Source organism: Mizuhopecten yessoensis, unplaced genomic scaffold (genome assembly GCF_002113885.1).
Source record: "Mizuhopecten yessoensis strain PY_sf001 unplaced genomic scaffold, ASM211388v2 scaffold11101, whole genome shotgun sequence".
Classification (NCBI taxonomy): domain Eukaryota; kingdom Metazoa; phylum Mollusca; class Bivalvia; order Pectinida; family Pectinidae; genus Mizuhopecten; species Mizuhopecten yessoensis.
Window position 1 is genome coordinate 2,016,119 of NW_018408880.1, and position 12,101 is coordinate 2,028,219.

General features: G+C 39.0%; 1 protein-coding gene across 3 annotated transcripts in view; it reads right to left on the reverse strand.

The window, feature by feature from the left end:
- The window catches only part of LOC110465782 (E3 ubiquitin-protein ligase UBR5-like), a 50,467-nt gene that overhangs the window by 28,090 nt on the left and 10,276 nt on the right, over positions 1-12,101 (reverse strand). For all 3 annotated transcript variants that reach the window (XM_021521860.1, XM_021521859.1, XM_021521861.1), the window contains exons 11-22: positions 11,953-12,079; positions 11,179-11,324; positions 9,914-10,047; positions 9,613-9,734; positions 8,817-8,939; positions 7,867-8,133; positions 6,983-7,174; positions 3,571-3,652; positions 2,823-2,945; positions 2,325-2,481; positions 1,548-1,841; positions 602-842 (exon numbers count right to left, since the gene is read on the reverse strand). In XM_021521860.1, coding sequence (XP_021377535.1) covers positions 602-842; positions 1,548-1,841; positions 2,325-2,481; positions 2,823-2,945; positions 3,571-3,652; positions 6,983-7,174; positions 7,867-8,133; positions 8,817-8,939; positions 9,613-9,734; positions 9,914-10,047; positions 11,179-11,324; positions 11,953-12,079 — 2,008 coding nt within the window. The remainder of the gene's footprint in view (positions 1-601; positions 843-1,547; positions 1,842-2,324; positions 2,482-2,822; positions 2,946-3,570; positions 3,653-6,982; positions 7,175-7,866; positions 8,134-8,816; positions 8,940-9,612; positions 9,735-9,913; positions 10,048-11,178; positions 11,325-11,952; positions 12,080-12,101) is intronic.

Sequence of the window (12,101 nt, forward strand, 5' to 3'; positions counted from 1 at the left end):
AAAAATAACAACACTTTGTCAGGACCATGAGGCGATCATTCCTACCAACTTTCAGTTCAATCGGTCCAGCAGAACTTGACTTTAAGTTTGAAATAGGTTTTCAAAATGGCGGCCGTGGCGGCCATATTGGATTTCTGATCGACCCGAAAAATAACAACACTTTGTCAGGACCATGAGGCGATCATTCCTACCAACTTTCAGTTCAATCGGCCCAGCAGAACTTGACTTTAAGTTTGAAAGGTAAAATGTTAACGGACGACGGACGACGACGGACGAAAACGGATAGCAATAGGTCACTTGAGCTAAAGCTCAGGTGACCTAAAAATTGCCCTCATCACGTTTTTGCCATGTAAAATGAAAAATAAATTACCGCCCTGCCGCATCTATTTTGAAAAAGATTGGCCTGAGAACCAAGTAATTAATTTTATTTGGCCTTATTACTATACATTGTATGTGGTACACTCATATTTGTTGTCATGATAAATCACACTCATTGGGGAGAGCGAAAATTAAACTGCGGCAAAAATGTTCCTCGTGTACAGTAACATATGAACTCAATATTTAACAACAGAAAAGGAACAGATTTTGGCTTAAGTCTCACCTGTTTGATGTGTTCACGTCCCGTCCAGGTAAAACTACAGGTATCGTTACAACACAACACCTGTAGTGGGGAGTTATCCAGACTCGATCCCGTCGGATAGATCATACTCATCAACGACGGCTTGTCAGGTTCACTGGAGTCACCGCTCGCAATCTTCTTAGCACATTCAAACAAAGTAATGGCTCCTGCATAGGCACATCCTTTCACAGCTTGCATGAATGGTGTACAGCCCTCAGCGTTCCTGTCATACAAAAGAAATTTTGTTTTAAATAGATATTTGGGGTGAAACAAATGTCCAGTTTTCTGGATAAATAGATCATGAACAGGCATACACAAAAGTGAATCAGTACCTGAAATTGAATCAAGCTATGCAGAACTTTCAGAACTAATTTCCATAAGAAATTTACCTTGTAACTCCCACTCTGGAATTATTTTCAGCTAAGTAAATTTCCAGCTTACAAGGCATCTCTTATACACGAAGTCCTAGATATGTCCCATTTATGCTCAGTTATGTCCACCAGAAATACACAATTATAACACAAACCAAAGGAAAGATGGTTACAGTACCTAGATATAAAGTTACAAATACAAGGCAGTGGACTTACCTAGAAGGTAGGATATAGATGCAAGGTTTTATTCAGACTTATCACAAGGAGTCAATCTACCCTAGCCATCATCTGTATTAAACAACCATCTGTTTTATGCGACCACTTTTCATTCCCCTCGAACAGTTTTATTACGTAATTTAACTATTATTTTCCTTGGCAGGTCGCTTAATACAGATTCCACTGAATATGGATACAAGGCTGTATACTGGCCTAGAGGTGAAATGGTTGTGTACACAAGGCTACATACATACCTTGTGCAGAAAGGGTTTTGAATAAGAGGCAGGCAGTACAGCCGTTCCTAGTAAATGATTGTTACAGATATGAAGCTGCAAACTTACCTAGCAGAGAGGAGGTCACGAAGATGAGGCTGAAGAGATGGTGAATCACACAGCAAGCGCAGCATCTGTACTGCGATGGTCCGGCGCTCTTTCTCTTCCAGCTTCACCGGTGCCATGGAGATGGTGCTCACCTCAGGGTACAGTGACTCGTAGCTCGGGGGAGGGTCAGGGTTCCAGGAGATGGTGGGTGTGGCTACGGTGGCTTCCTCCCTTTCCTCTCTTTCCCGCGCCTCCATACCACTCACTGCTCGAGCAGCAGAAGAGGCTCGGCGCATCATCTCGCGCAGGGTCACGCTGTCAAGGATATAAAAGAGGCAAGCATATACAGTAAATACTCAATACTCCTTTCAATTATTGCAATTCCCTTCATTTTCATAAATATTTTGTATTTATAGTTGTGAAATGGCCTTTGTTGAGGAAGTGAGTTATGAAATGCATAATGACATATCTCAATAAAAATTCCTAGATTGAATAATCGATCGACTCTCTTTACAATGAAATGAGAAAAAAATATCTACAATCTTTCAACATGGATATAAAAAGGATTTTTAAATTTCAATCCCGACAGCATTTCTCCTGCAATGGTCTGTTTGAGGAAATATTAATTATTTAAATAGAAGTGGATTCCATGCATCTTTGAACTTGCTCTGCGTACTGCCATTATTGAATCTTATGTCCAAAACTCATTCCCTGCCTAAACAAGATTTAAATTACTTTTCCTTTCCATTTCCCTCTTTCCGCTTTCAGTAATCAAAGATTGATACTGAGAGACCTTACCTGCGGGAGCTTGGGTCGGTGGTGGATCGGGACTGTATTGCAGCGAGTGCATCTACAGCACTGCTAACGGCATTGATGGCCTCCAATGCAGACGTGAAGGCACTAGTCGTGGTTGTAGTGGGCGTAGTGGTGGTTGTTGTTCCTGCTGCAGCTGCATCTAGTGACAACAGACAAGTTATTACGTACCATGTTATACTATTTCATCCATCTAACGATTCGAAATTCTAGAATGAATTAATAGGTCTTGACAAATAAGGTTCTCTTACTTATCTACGGTGTAACATGAAACTGCAGATACTTTTAATCAGCAATTCTTTTTACATCATAACTGACTTATGTTTGTACATAGCTGCCCACTGTGAAAGTTTGCATAAGTGAACCCGTGTGTAAATGTAAACCCCTGTTTCATCTTTAATGAAATTATAATACTCTTATACAAAACCCATGAACCCTTTCTTCTGATGTCGCACTATGTCTGTGAAGCCGACTGTAACTCACCATTGTCGTAGTCCTTGTTTGAGGTAGGCACACACATGGCCACACATGTGTGCATTATGTTCCTGTTACCGTCACAGTGTTCCCTCAGAATATCCTGTAACAACTTCTGACTAGACGCTGTTCCTGAAACACCCAACAATAACATCAAACCTTGTACAAAACTTTTAAACTCTAACGCTTATAATAATGTGAATCTTCTAAATTTGAGAATCTGTCTTCTTGACAACCTCAGTAAGTGTTTTTCTACAACCTGGACATCCTATGTCAGTGTTTTTCTACAAACTGGACATCATAGGTCAGTCTTCTGGACAAACTGGACAACCTAGGTCAGTCTTCTGGACAAACTTGAAAACCTAGGTCAGACGTCTGGACAAACTGGACAACCTAGGTCAGTCTTCTGGACAACCTAGGTCAGTGTTTTTTCTACAAACTGGACAAACCTAGGTCAGTCTTCTGGACAAACTGGACAACCTAGGTCAGTCTTCTGGACAAACTGGACATCCTAGGTCAGTCTTCTGGATAACCTTGGTCAGTCTTCCAGACAAACCGGACAACCTAGGTCAGTCTTGTGTAGCTGACTACTGTACATTACATACAGTTTGAGAGATATGACCGTCAAAAAAACACTTTCATCTGTTTTTTTGAATTCTGAATGACAAGTTCTTAAATCATCATCGGATAAATCCGAAAATGTCTTCTACAACTTTTTAGAATATTTTCCACAATGGTTTTCAATGTTCTGACTCACCTGGTTCCTTCTCTAATGATGCAAGGATAGATTTGACCTTATCAAGGTTACAGCGGAGAATGTGAGGGATCAGTACTTGAAGCTGTGGTCAACAAAAAGAGAATCAATGTCACAACTTTTCTGAACAAGACTTACTCAAGGCCTCAATCAGACAATAATTTTTCAATTAATGTTTTGTAAGAAGTTTAATCTCATATCATTTTTATTTCTAACGCAGAGATATGGACATAAACCAAATCAGGAGGCCCTCAGGACCTGTATCACTACAATGTTATTAAATGGTGTTGTCAAAATATACTTTTAAGCTTGACTGTTCAATCAAGAGGAATACTGAATATTTTCATTTTTTCAACTATCTTGAATTTGAAAAGTATAACTGCCATGTAAGCTATACATACCAACTATCATTATTCAAGGCATGATAGTTCTTTTTAAGCTTTGACCCCATGACCTTGTACCTGGGTCTAGGTTACTTAATGGACAATCTTTAACCTCAGTAAGATACATGCCTAATAACATAATCTGCCTTATTGTTTACTTATATATAAACCATTCTCTAGGTAATAATTGTAGAATTAAAGACAGGTTATCTTTGAAATTATGATTCATGCAAAATACATGTTGATTCATGCAAAATACATGTTGATTCATGCAAAATACATGTTTCAAGTACTATAGATTTCCTAAACAGGTTTTAAACAACTCTTGTCATCAGATTACTAAAGAAAAAAGGTCATAGGTCACTGGTTAAAAGTTGAAAAAAAAAAAAATCCCCACCCTTTCCCATCCCTGTCCGGCTAGGATGATGCCCCTGGATCATATCTGGGACCCAGGAGATGCTATCCCGGCCCCCTGGTCTATGTCCGGCCTTACAATGAGCATGCAGTCTCAGACACACTCATCAAGATTACAGACAATGATAAAAATACTCTGGTTTGTCTCCAGTTGACCTCATAACGCACATCATCATCACTTGACAAAGAGTTGTATAATTACAAAAACATCTTTCTATTCACCCTTTACTAAACAAACTCCATCTTTCTAGTCTGGTCTGATATCAATAGGACAGTTTTAGAAATTCATGATGCAGTAGGGTGGCAGAGAGGGACTTATATACAAGAGGCCCAAATGGGCCTGCATCGCTCACCTGTTATTAATCTAACACTTGTAATCTTAAGATTTCATAAGAACCTATTAAAAGATTTAAACATATGACGCCTCTGACCATGTTGTCGAACAAGGACATTAGGTTGAAAGTGGATCAAGGTCATTCATTTGAACTAAAATGGTAGTCCTTCCTCCCAGCATGCTACAGGCTGAATTTCAGTACCCTTGGCCTTTTGGTTATTGAGAAGAAGACGTTTGAAGATTTTACGACATAAGACCCCTGTGACCTTGAAAGTTGGTCAAGGTCATTCATTTGAACAAACTTGGTAGTCCTTCCTCCCAGCATGCTACAGGCTGAATTTCAGTACCCTGGCCCTTTTGGTTATTGAGAAGAAGTTGTTTGAAGATTTTACGACATTTGACCACTGTGACCTTGAAAATTGGTCAAGGTCATTCATTTTAACAAACTTGGTAGCCCTTCATCCCAGCATGCTACAGGCCTTAAATCAGTACCCTTGGCCTATAGGTTATTGAGGAGAAGTTGTTTGAAGATTTTAAAGACATCGGACACCAGTGACCTTGAAAGTGGGTCAAGGTCATTTGTTTGAACAAACTTGGTAGCCCTTAATCCCAGCATGCTACAGGCCCTATATCAGTACCCTGGGCCTTTTGGTTATTGAGTAGAAGTTGTTTGAAGATTTTAAAGACATCTGGCACCAGTGACCTTGAAAGTAGGTCAAGGTCATTCATTTGAACAAACTTGGTCGCCCTTCATCCCAGCATAGTACAGGCCCAATATCGGTACCCCGGGCCTTTTGGTTATTGAGAAGAAGTTGTGTTGAAGATTTTAAAGACATCTGACACCAGTGACCTTGAAAGTGGGTCAAGGTCATTCATTTTAACAAACTTGGAAGCCCTTCATCCCAGCATGTTACAGGCCCAATAGCAGTACCCCGGGCCTTTTGGTTATTGAGAAGAAGTTGTTTGAAGATTTAAAAGACATCTGACACCAGTGACCTTGCAAGTGGGTCAAGGTCATTCATTTGAACAAACTTGGTAGCCCTTCATCCAAGTATGCTACAGGCCCAATCTCAGTACCCTGGGCCATTTGGTTATCGAGAAGAAGTTGTTTGAAGATTTATTAGACATCTGACCCCAGTGACCTTGAAAGTGGGTCAAGGGCGTTTATTTGAACAAACTTTGTAGCCCTTCATCCCAGCATAGTACAGGCCCAATATCGGTACCCCGGGCCTTTTGGTTATTGAGTAGAAGTTGTTTGAAGATTTATTAGACATCTGACCCCAGTGACCTTGAAACTGGATCAAGGTCATTTATTTGAACAAACTTGGTAGCCCTTCATCCAAGTATGCTACAGGCCCAATATCAGTACCCTGGGCCATTTGGTTATTGAGAAGAAGTTGTTTGAAGATTTTAAAGACATCTGACACCAGTGACCTTGAAAGTGGGTCAAGGTCATTCATTTGAACAAACTTGGTAGCCCTTCATCCCAGCATGCTACAGGCCTAATATCAGTACCCTGGGCCTTTTGGTTATTGAGAAGAAGTTGTTTGAAGTAAAAAAGTTGACGCCGGACAGGCGGACGCCGGATGGACGGACGGACGGACGACGGACTCCGCACCATAACATAAGCTCACTTGCCCTTCGGGCAGGTGAGCTAATAAACCATTCTCTAGGTAATAATTGTAGAATTAAAGACAGGTTATCTTTGAAATTATGATTCATGCAAAATACATGTTTCAAGTACTATAGATTTCCTAAACAGGTTTTAAACAACTCTTGTCATCAGATTACTAAAGGAAAAGGTCATAGGTCACTGGTTAAAAGTTGAAAAAAAAAAAAATCCCCACCCTTTCCCATCCCTGTCCGGCTAGGATGATGCCCCTGGCTCATATCTGGGCCCCAGGAGAAGCTATCCCGGCCCCCTGGTATATGTCCGGCCTTACAATGAGCATGCAGTCTCAGACACACTCATCAAGATTACAGACAATGATAAAAATACTCTGGTTTGTCTCCAGTTGACCTCATAACGCACATCATCATCACTTGACAAAGAGTTGTACAATTACAAAAACATCTTTCTATTCACCCTTTACTAAACAAACTCCATCTTTCTAGTCTGGTCTGATATCAATAGGACAGTTTTAGAAATAGACGGATTCATGATGCAGTAGGGTGGCAGAGAGGGACTTTTTTGTAACCCCCCCCCCTTATCTAAACAGCACCAGTACAGAAGACATATTTGTCCATGTCTCTTCTTACGTATGTTACAATCTAATTATCGCACCTCGACTGCCAGTACCAGTACAGCGGCCTTGTTCTTCATGTTGGGGATCATGTTGTTTAACGACTGTACCCTCATCCCGAGACACCTGACCGGGGGCAGGTTCAGCCAGAGGGGGTCACGTATTCCCTCTGTACAGTCCTTGGCCAGAGGGTAGATAGCTCCATTACCATCCTGTAGCTGAACCAGCAGTTCCTGTAAAAACACATACTGTTTATATTGGGAAAGTTTAGTTTGGTTTAATTTCGTCTAGCGTCCTCTTAACAGATAAGGTTATTTAAGGACGTGTCTCCATGTGTGTAGTGTATACGTGCTTGCGTGAGTGTATGCAGGAGACAGAGTATGTTGGTGTGCTTGCCTCCTAGTTATGGGTAACATTTGCTACAGGTGATATTAATCTTATATTAATCCTATTGTTCCAAATGGTACACAAAATTTACACTTCCCTGTCAAAGTCTTCCTTAAACTTTTTTCCATTATGCAACTAATTTGAAAGGGAATTTGGTTTAAATCACAATAGAACTTATCTCGCATAAAATTACAGCTCTAAATTGGATTCACACCATCAATTTTGTTTTACTCATTAAAATACTGTGTATAAATGATCGTTAAATTCAGCGATTCTTATCGGCGAGTAGTAAACTACCACTAAAGGTTGAAACAAATAATTATACTCGTTCCAAACACTTTTGTGACATATGAAACACTATGTCACATAATGCTACATTATGCCGAAAGTTTTTCAAAGGTTCCCAGATTTTACGAATCAATTTTCCCATCAATAATCTCCTTTTTTTTATCAATAATTATTATTTTTTATTTGCAATGAATGCTTTTGTTATTTTCAATCATCAGCCTATCACTAACTAGAATACACCAATACTTACGTCCCCTGTGTTGTGTAGCGTTATGTCGCTACGGTGACTCCCCATGAAGGCCTGAGCATCTGTTGGGAAGACAGAGTCTTGTTCCACCTTGCCAGTTGTGAGGTTATACACAAGGTAACTTAGCCGCGCCCCCAATCGACAGATGACATGGATGCCATCACAATCTACGGCCACTGCTAGGATCTGACCATTCTCCGAGATTGTCACTTTCTTGGGTGTCTTCTGGAAACAATCTGGCAGACGTGGGGCGCTTGCACTCTTCACAACCTGGCACATGATACATGTTTATTATTATTTCACCCTATCAAAATAAGAAGCAAAACATTCTGTATTCCTAGACTTTAATTAACATAAACATACCATGTTTAGAAAGTTCTTTTTGCAAACAGGCCATTTAGAATCTAAGAACATATATTAAATCATCAACCTATGATTTGATGCATGTCGTTGAGTCAGAAAGAGTCAATCGAAATAAAAAGAAATAAAATTTCTAAGAAGCCCACAGTGCTATGAAAGACTCATTAAAGAGGAGTTAACTCAAACATTTAATTGTCAGCAGCTGGCTATGGAGTAAATAGTGATTAAACATACAGTATAACATCATATGTTCGTTGTGTATAAACATTTGTGTTTTTTGTGGTTGCTATAGAACCCCGGAAATAAATGCAACGAATTTGAATGATATACGTGTCTACTGTTTGTTAATATAGGATATCCCAAAGTTGGTACCATGAAACGATCTACATGGCTTCAAACCACAAAGGAAAGTGTCCACGAACATTTAGCGTTATACAGTATGCTACCTTATAGCACCTAGTTCATATCAGTCAACCATCACTCTGGTACGATGAATTAATGATTAACCAAGACATTTAACCAGATAAGCCTAGAATGATGAATTAATGATTGAACAAGACATATAAAAAGATAAGCCTAAAGATTGTACACACCTGGAGGTCATCCTTCCTGAGAAGTCGACAGTCCTGTAACAGACTGGTCAAATCTTCCTTACTTCCCCCAGCTTCTGGATTGTCCTTCAGCTGAAACCGTACCGCTGCATACGCCCCATCAACCTTAAATAACAAAACAAAGCTACAGAGACGAGCACAGTCACAGCTTATATATATCGAAGAAAACCAAACTTATTACCTTGCCAATAAGATACTTTAGATACCTCTCTAAATCACAGTTAACTTGTTTTTACACAGTATTTGCTGCTTTTCATTTTCAAAGATTAGTGGTAAAGCAAATCTTCTATGATCAAACCTGTGTATAATCATTGATAAATATACTGTTAACAGAATGGCCGCCTTTCTAGATGTGGGCTGCATTTACAGACAGTTGTCTACATGGACAGGTGACCTTTAAAAGACTAAAGGTCTTTCTAGACAGGGTGACTTTATGGACAGTAGTCTACATGGACAGGTGACCTTTAAAAGACTAAAGGTCTTTCTAGACAGGGTGACTTTATGGACAGGTGACAAATAAATGGTCCTAATAGAAAGGCAGTCCAAATAGACAGGTTACCTTATAGACAAGTATAAATGATATAATGTATGAATAAAATAAAAGTGGAGTTACTGCCTTCTTATACAGCAATACATAAGTTACATTTGCAGGAAATTTTGTTAAATATAATATGTAACTTTACATCAGCTTTGTAGCCTAATTTCACTTTGTGTAACTCATTTTAAAACCCAATATTTGGACTTGATTACAGCATGTATTATGGAAGTAGTTAATCACCTTCAGTACTTTTCCAACAGGCACAGTTTTCACATCCTCAACAAATATCACATTCTTCAGAGGCCAGCTTTCTTCGTCCTTCTTTTCCACTTCCTTGATGGGTGTAGGCGCTTTCTTTCTTTCTGTAACAGAAACAAAGAATTGAGCCCTATTTTCATTAATACCAGAATATTACTAGCATCAGTCAAGTACTCATCAGTATCTAAATGATATGAATGGATGAGAGTAATTGAGCTTCCACTGCCCAGTACTGAAATGAGACTAGATTAAAGGATTTGACCATCCAATGACCGGTACTTACTGAGTGAGGCTGGACTGACCAGTGTGGGTCCACTGTGGTCACTACAAGTAGAGGAATCTGGAGAAGGAGGGGGTGGCATCTCCATACGACTCTCGCTGACCTTAACCTCTAATTTGACCTCTGGCTTAGGTTCACTGAAAAACACAGAACAGATATTTCCAAAATGAATCAAATAATACTTTTGACACCCTGTGGTCAAATAAGGATGCCAGCATTTATTTAGTAAGAAATCAATAGTTTGAAGATTTTATAGATAGGTTATAATGGAAATCATAAGTGGAGTGACATAACATAGAAAAGTAGTTATATATGAGAAGGTTATGTACAAATGAACATTTATCATATACAAGGCATAATGATACAACCAAATTCAGTTGGCAATCATATAGGCTATGAATGCCATGGACCGATTGTTGACGTCATAATTGTTATGTTAATACCACTGACCCTCACTAGGCTTTGGCTGTTCTATCCATGGAACAAGCATACACGGTACATGCATCGTTTGAACTTAATGCTGAATAGTAATAAGTGTAATTGAACTTTTTATGAGATGAACAGATTCCAAAAATGGCCAATATAAGTATTTTACTGCTTTCAGTTGGAATTCATATTGCCTATGAATGCTAACTGAAAGCAATTCAATGCTTAAGAGAACCTCCATATTTTAGCAATATTTTGATTTTAGCGGTTTTTGCACTTTAAATATTGTTCTAAAGTATGACTGCATTAACTGGACTTTCTGTATACAGTTTCCTAATGCATATAGTGTGAGTGCACTTATTCATCAAAGCGCAAATCTTTAAGAATTCTGTAATATGCTAAAATTTGGTTCCGATGAAATAAGCACTTTCACAGTAACTTGACAGACTCAAGTTCATAGGTATCAGCTGACTTCAGAAGTTTGGCATAGACCAATATCTACGAAATAGTTAATCCAGGAAGAAATACAGTAAATAGAGTATACACTAGGGGCCTGTTTGTTTATGCGGAACAACCGCTTTGTCAGTTTTTTAAATGTATAAAAATAAAAGGTTTATGCAGGCCTTGCAAGGCATGGTCAAGGCTCGCCTGAAAGCAGCATCATATTACTAGGTTCAACCTTATTTAATAAGCGAACAACTTTGGTCTAGCAGGTTCAATCGTTTGAATCATGATAAACGAAAACGACCTAGTTCTTCCAAGCTAGTCTGCTGCTTCTGTCCTTCTTACATTGTACCTGACCAAATATTGATCATGGCTGTATTCTCAAGACTGGAACTTACCATGGCGGGGTCTTGATCAGTTTGAATCGACATGTGTCACTCAGTGACCAGGCGGACCCAAGCAACTGACCGACCTTGGGTACTCCATCTATCGTTGCAAACGCCAGCGCTCCAGCGTGGTACATGGGGGAGCTCCGCAGACAAACCTACGAGTAATGTTAGACTGTGTTAATAGGGGTTACATATGTATCAATTCATACTAAAATGAAGGAGGCTGTATATCATACATTAACTTTAAGAAGACCATTTCTTGTAATTTTAGATGAGGCTCCAGGATCTTAGGAATTGTAAATTTTGTTAATTTTTGTGATGAAAATTAAGTCAAAATCTTAATAACATTTTAACATGTAATAACAGTGTGATGGGACAAGCTTGAAATGTTTATAATTCCCTCTTTTAGAAAAGTTTGGAAATAAAACAAAACTATCTGGATCAAATGAAATATTAGGTTTTCCAATTTTACATTAAAACATAGTGTACTATTGTTAATTAATCTTAAGTGTCCATTTTGCACAAAAACCATTTGAAAGTCTTATAGAGTACTACTTTTGAAGTTTTATAAAGCTCATCTCTAAATCAGTTGGCAAGTAGAGTAAATTTGTGATGATCTTGTAAACAAGACAAAGTGCTCCTCAACTAAATATGCAAGCAAGGCTGTGTTTCTGTTAACCCTTTCACCCTTATGTAACTCATGTAGACTCTACCATGCATTGATATGGATGAGTCCATCATGGTCTACAGTGGTGAAAGGATTAATATTCTTTTGCTTCTCACCAGCGTTCCTGTGACAATATCGCTGGTTCCAGAAGATGATGCAGATGCTGGGCCATCTTTAGTCTTCTTTTTCTTGGTCTTTGTTCTCTCGACCAACTTTTTCCTCTGACCAAATGGCATGACACCCCTGTAAGATTGACACAATTGCA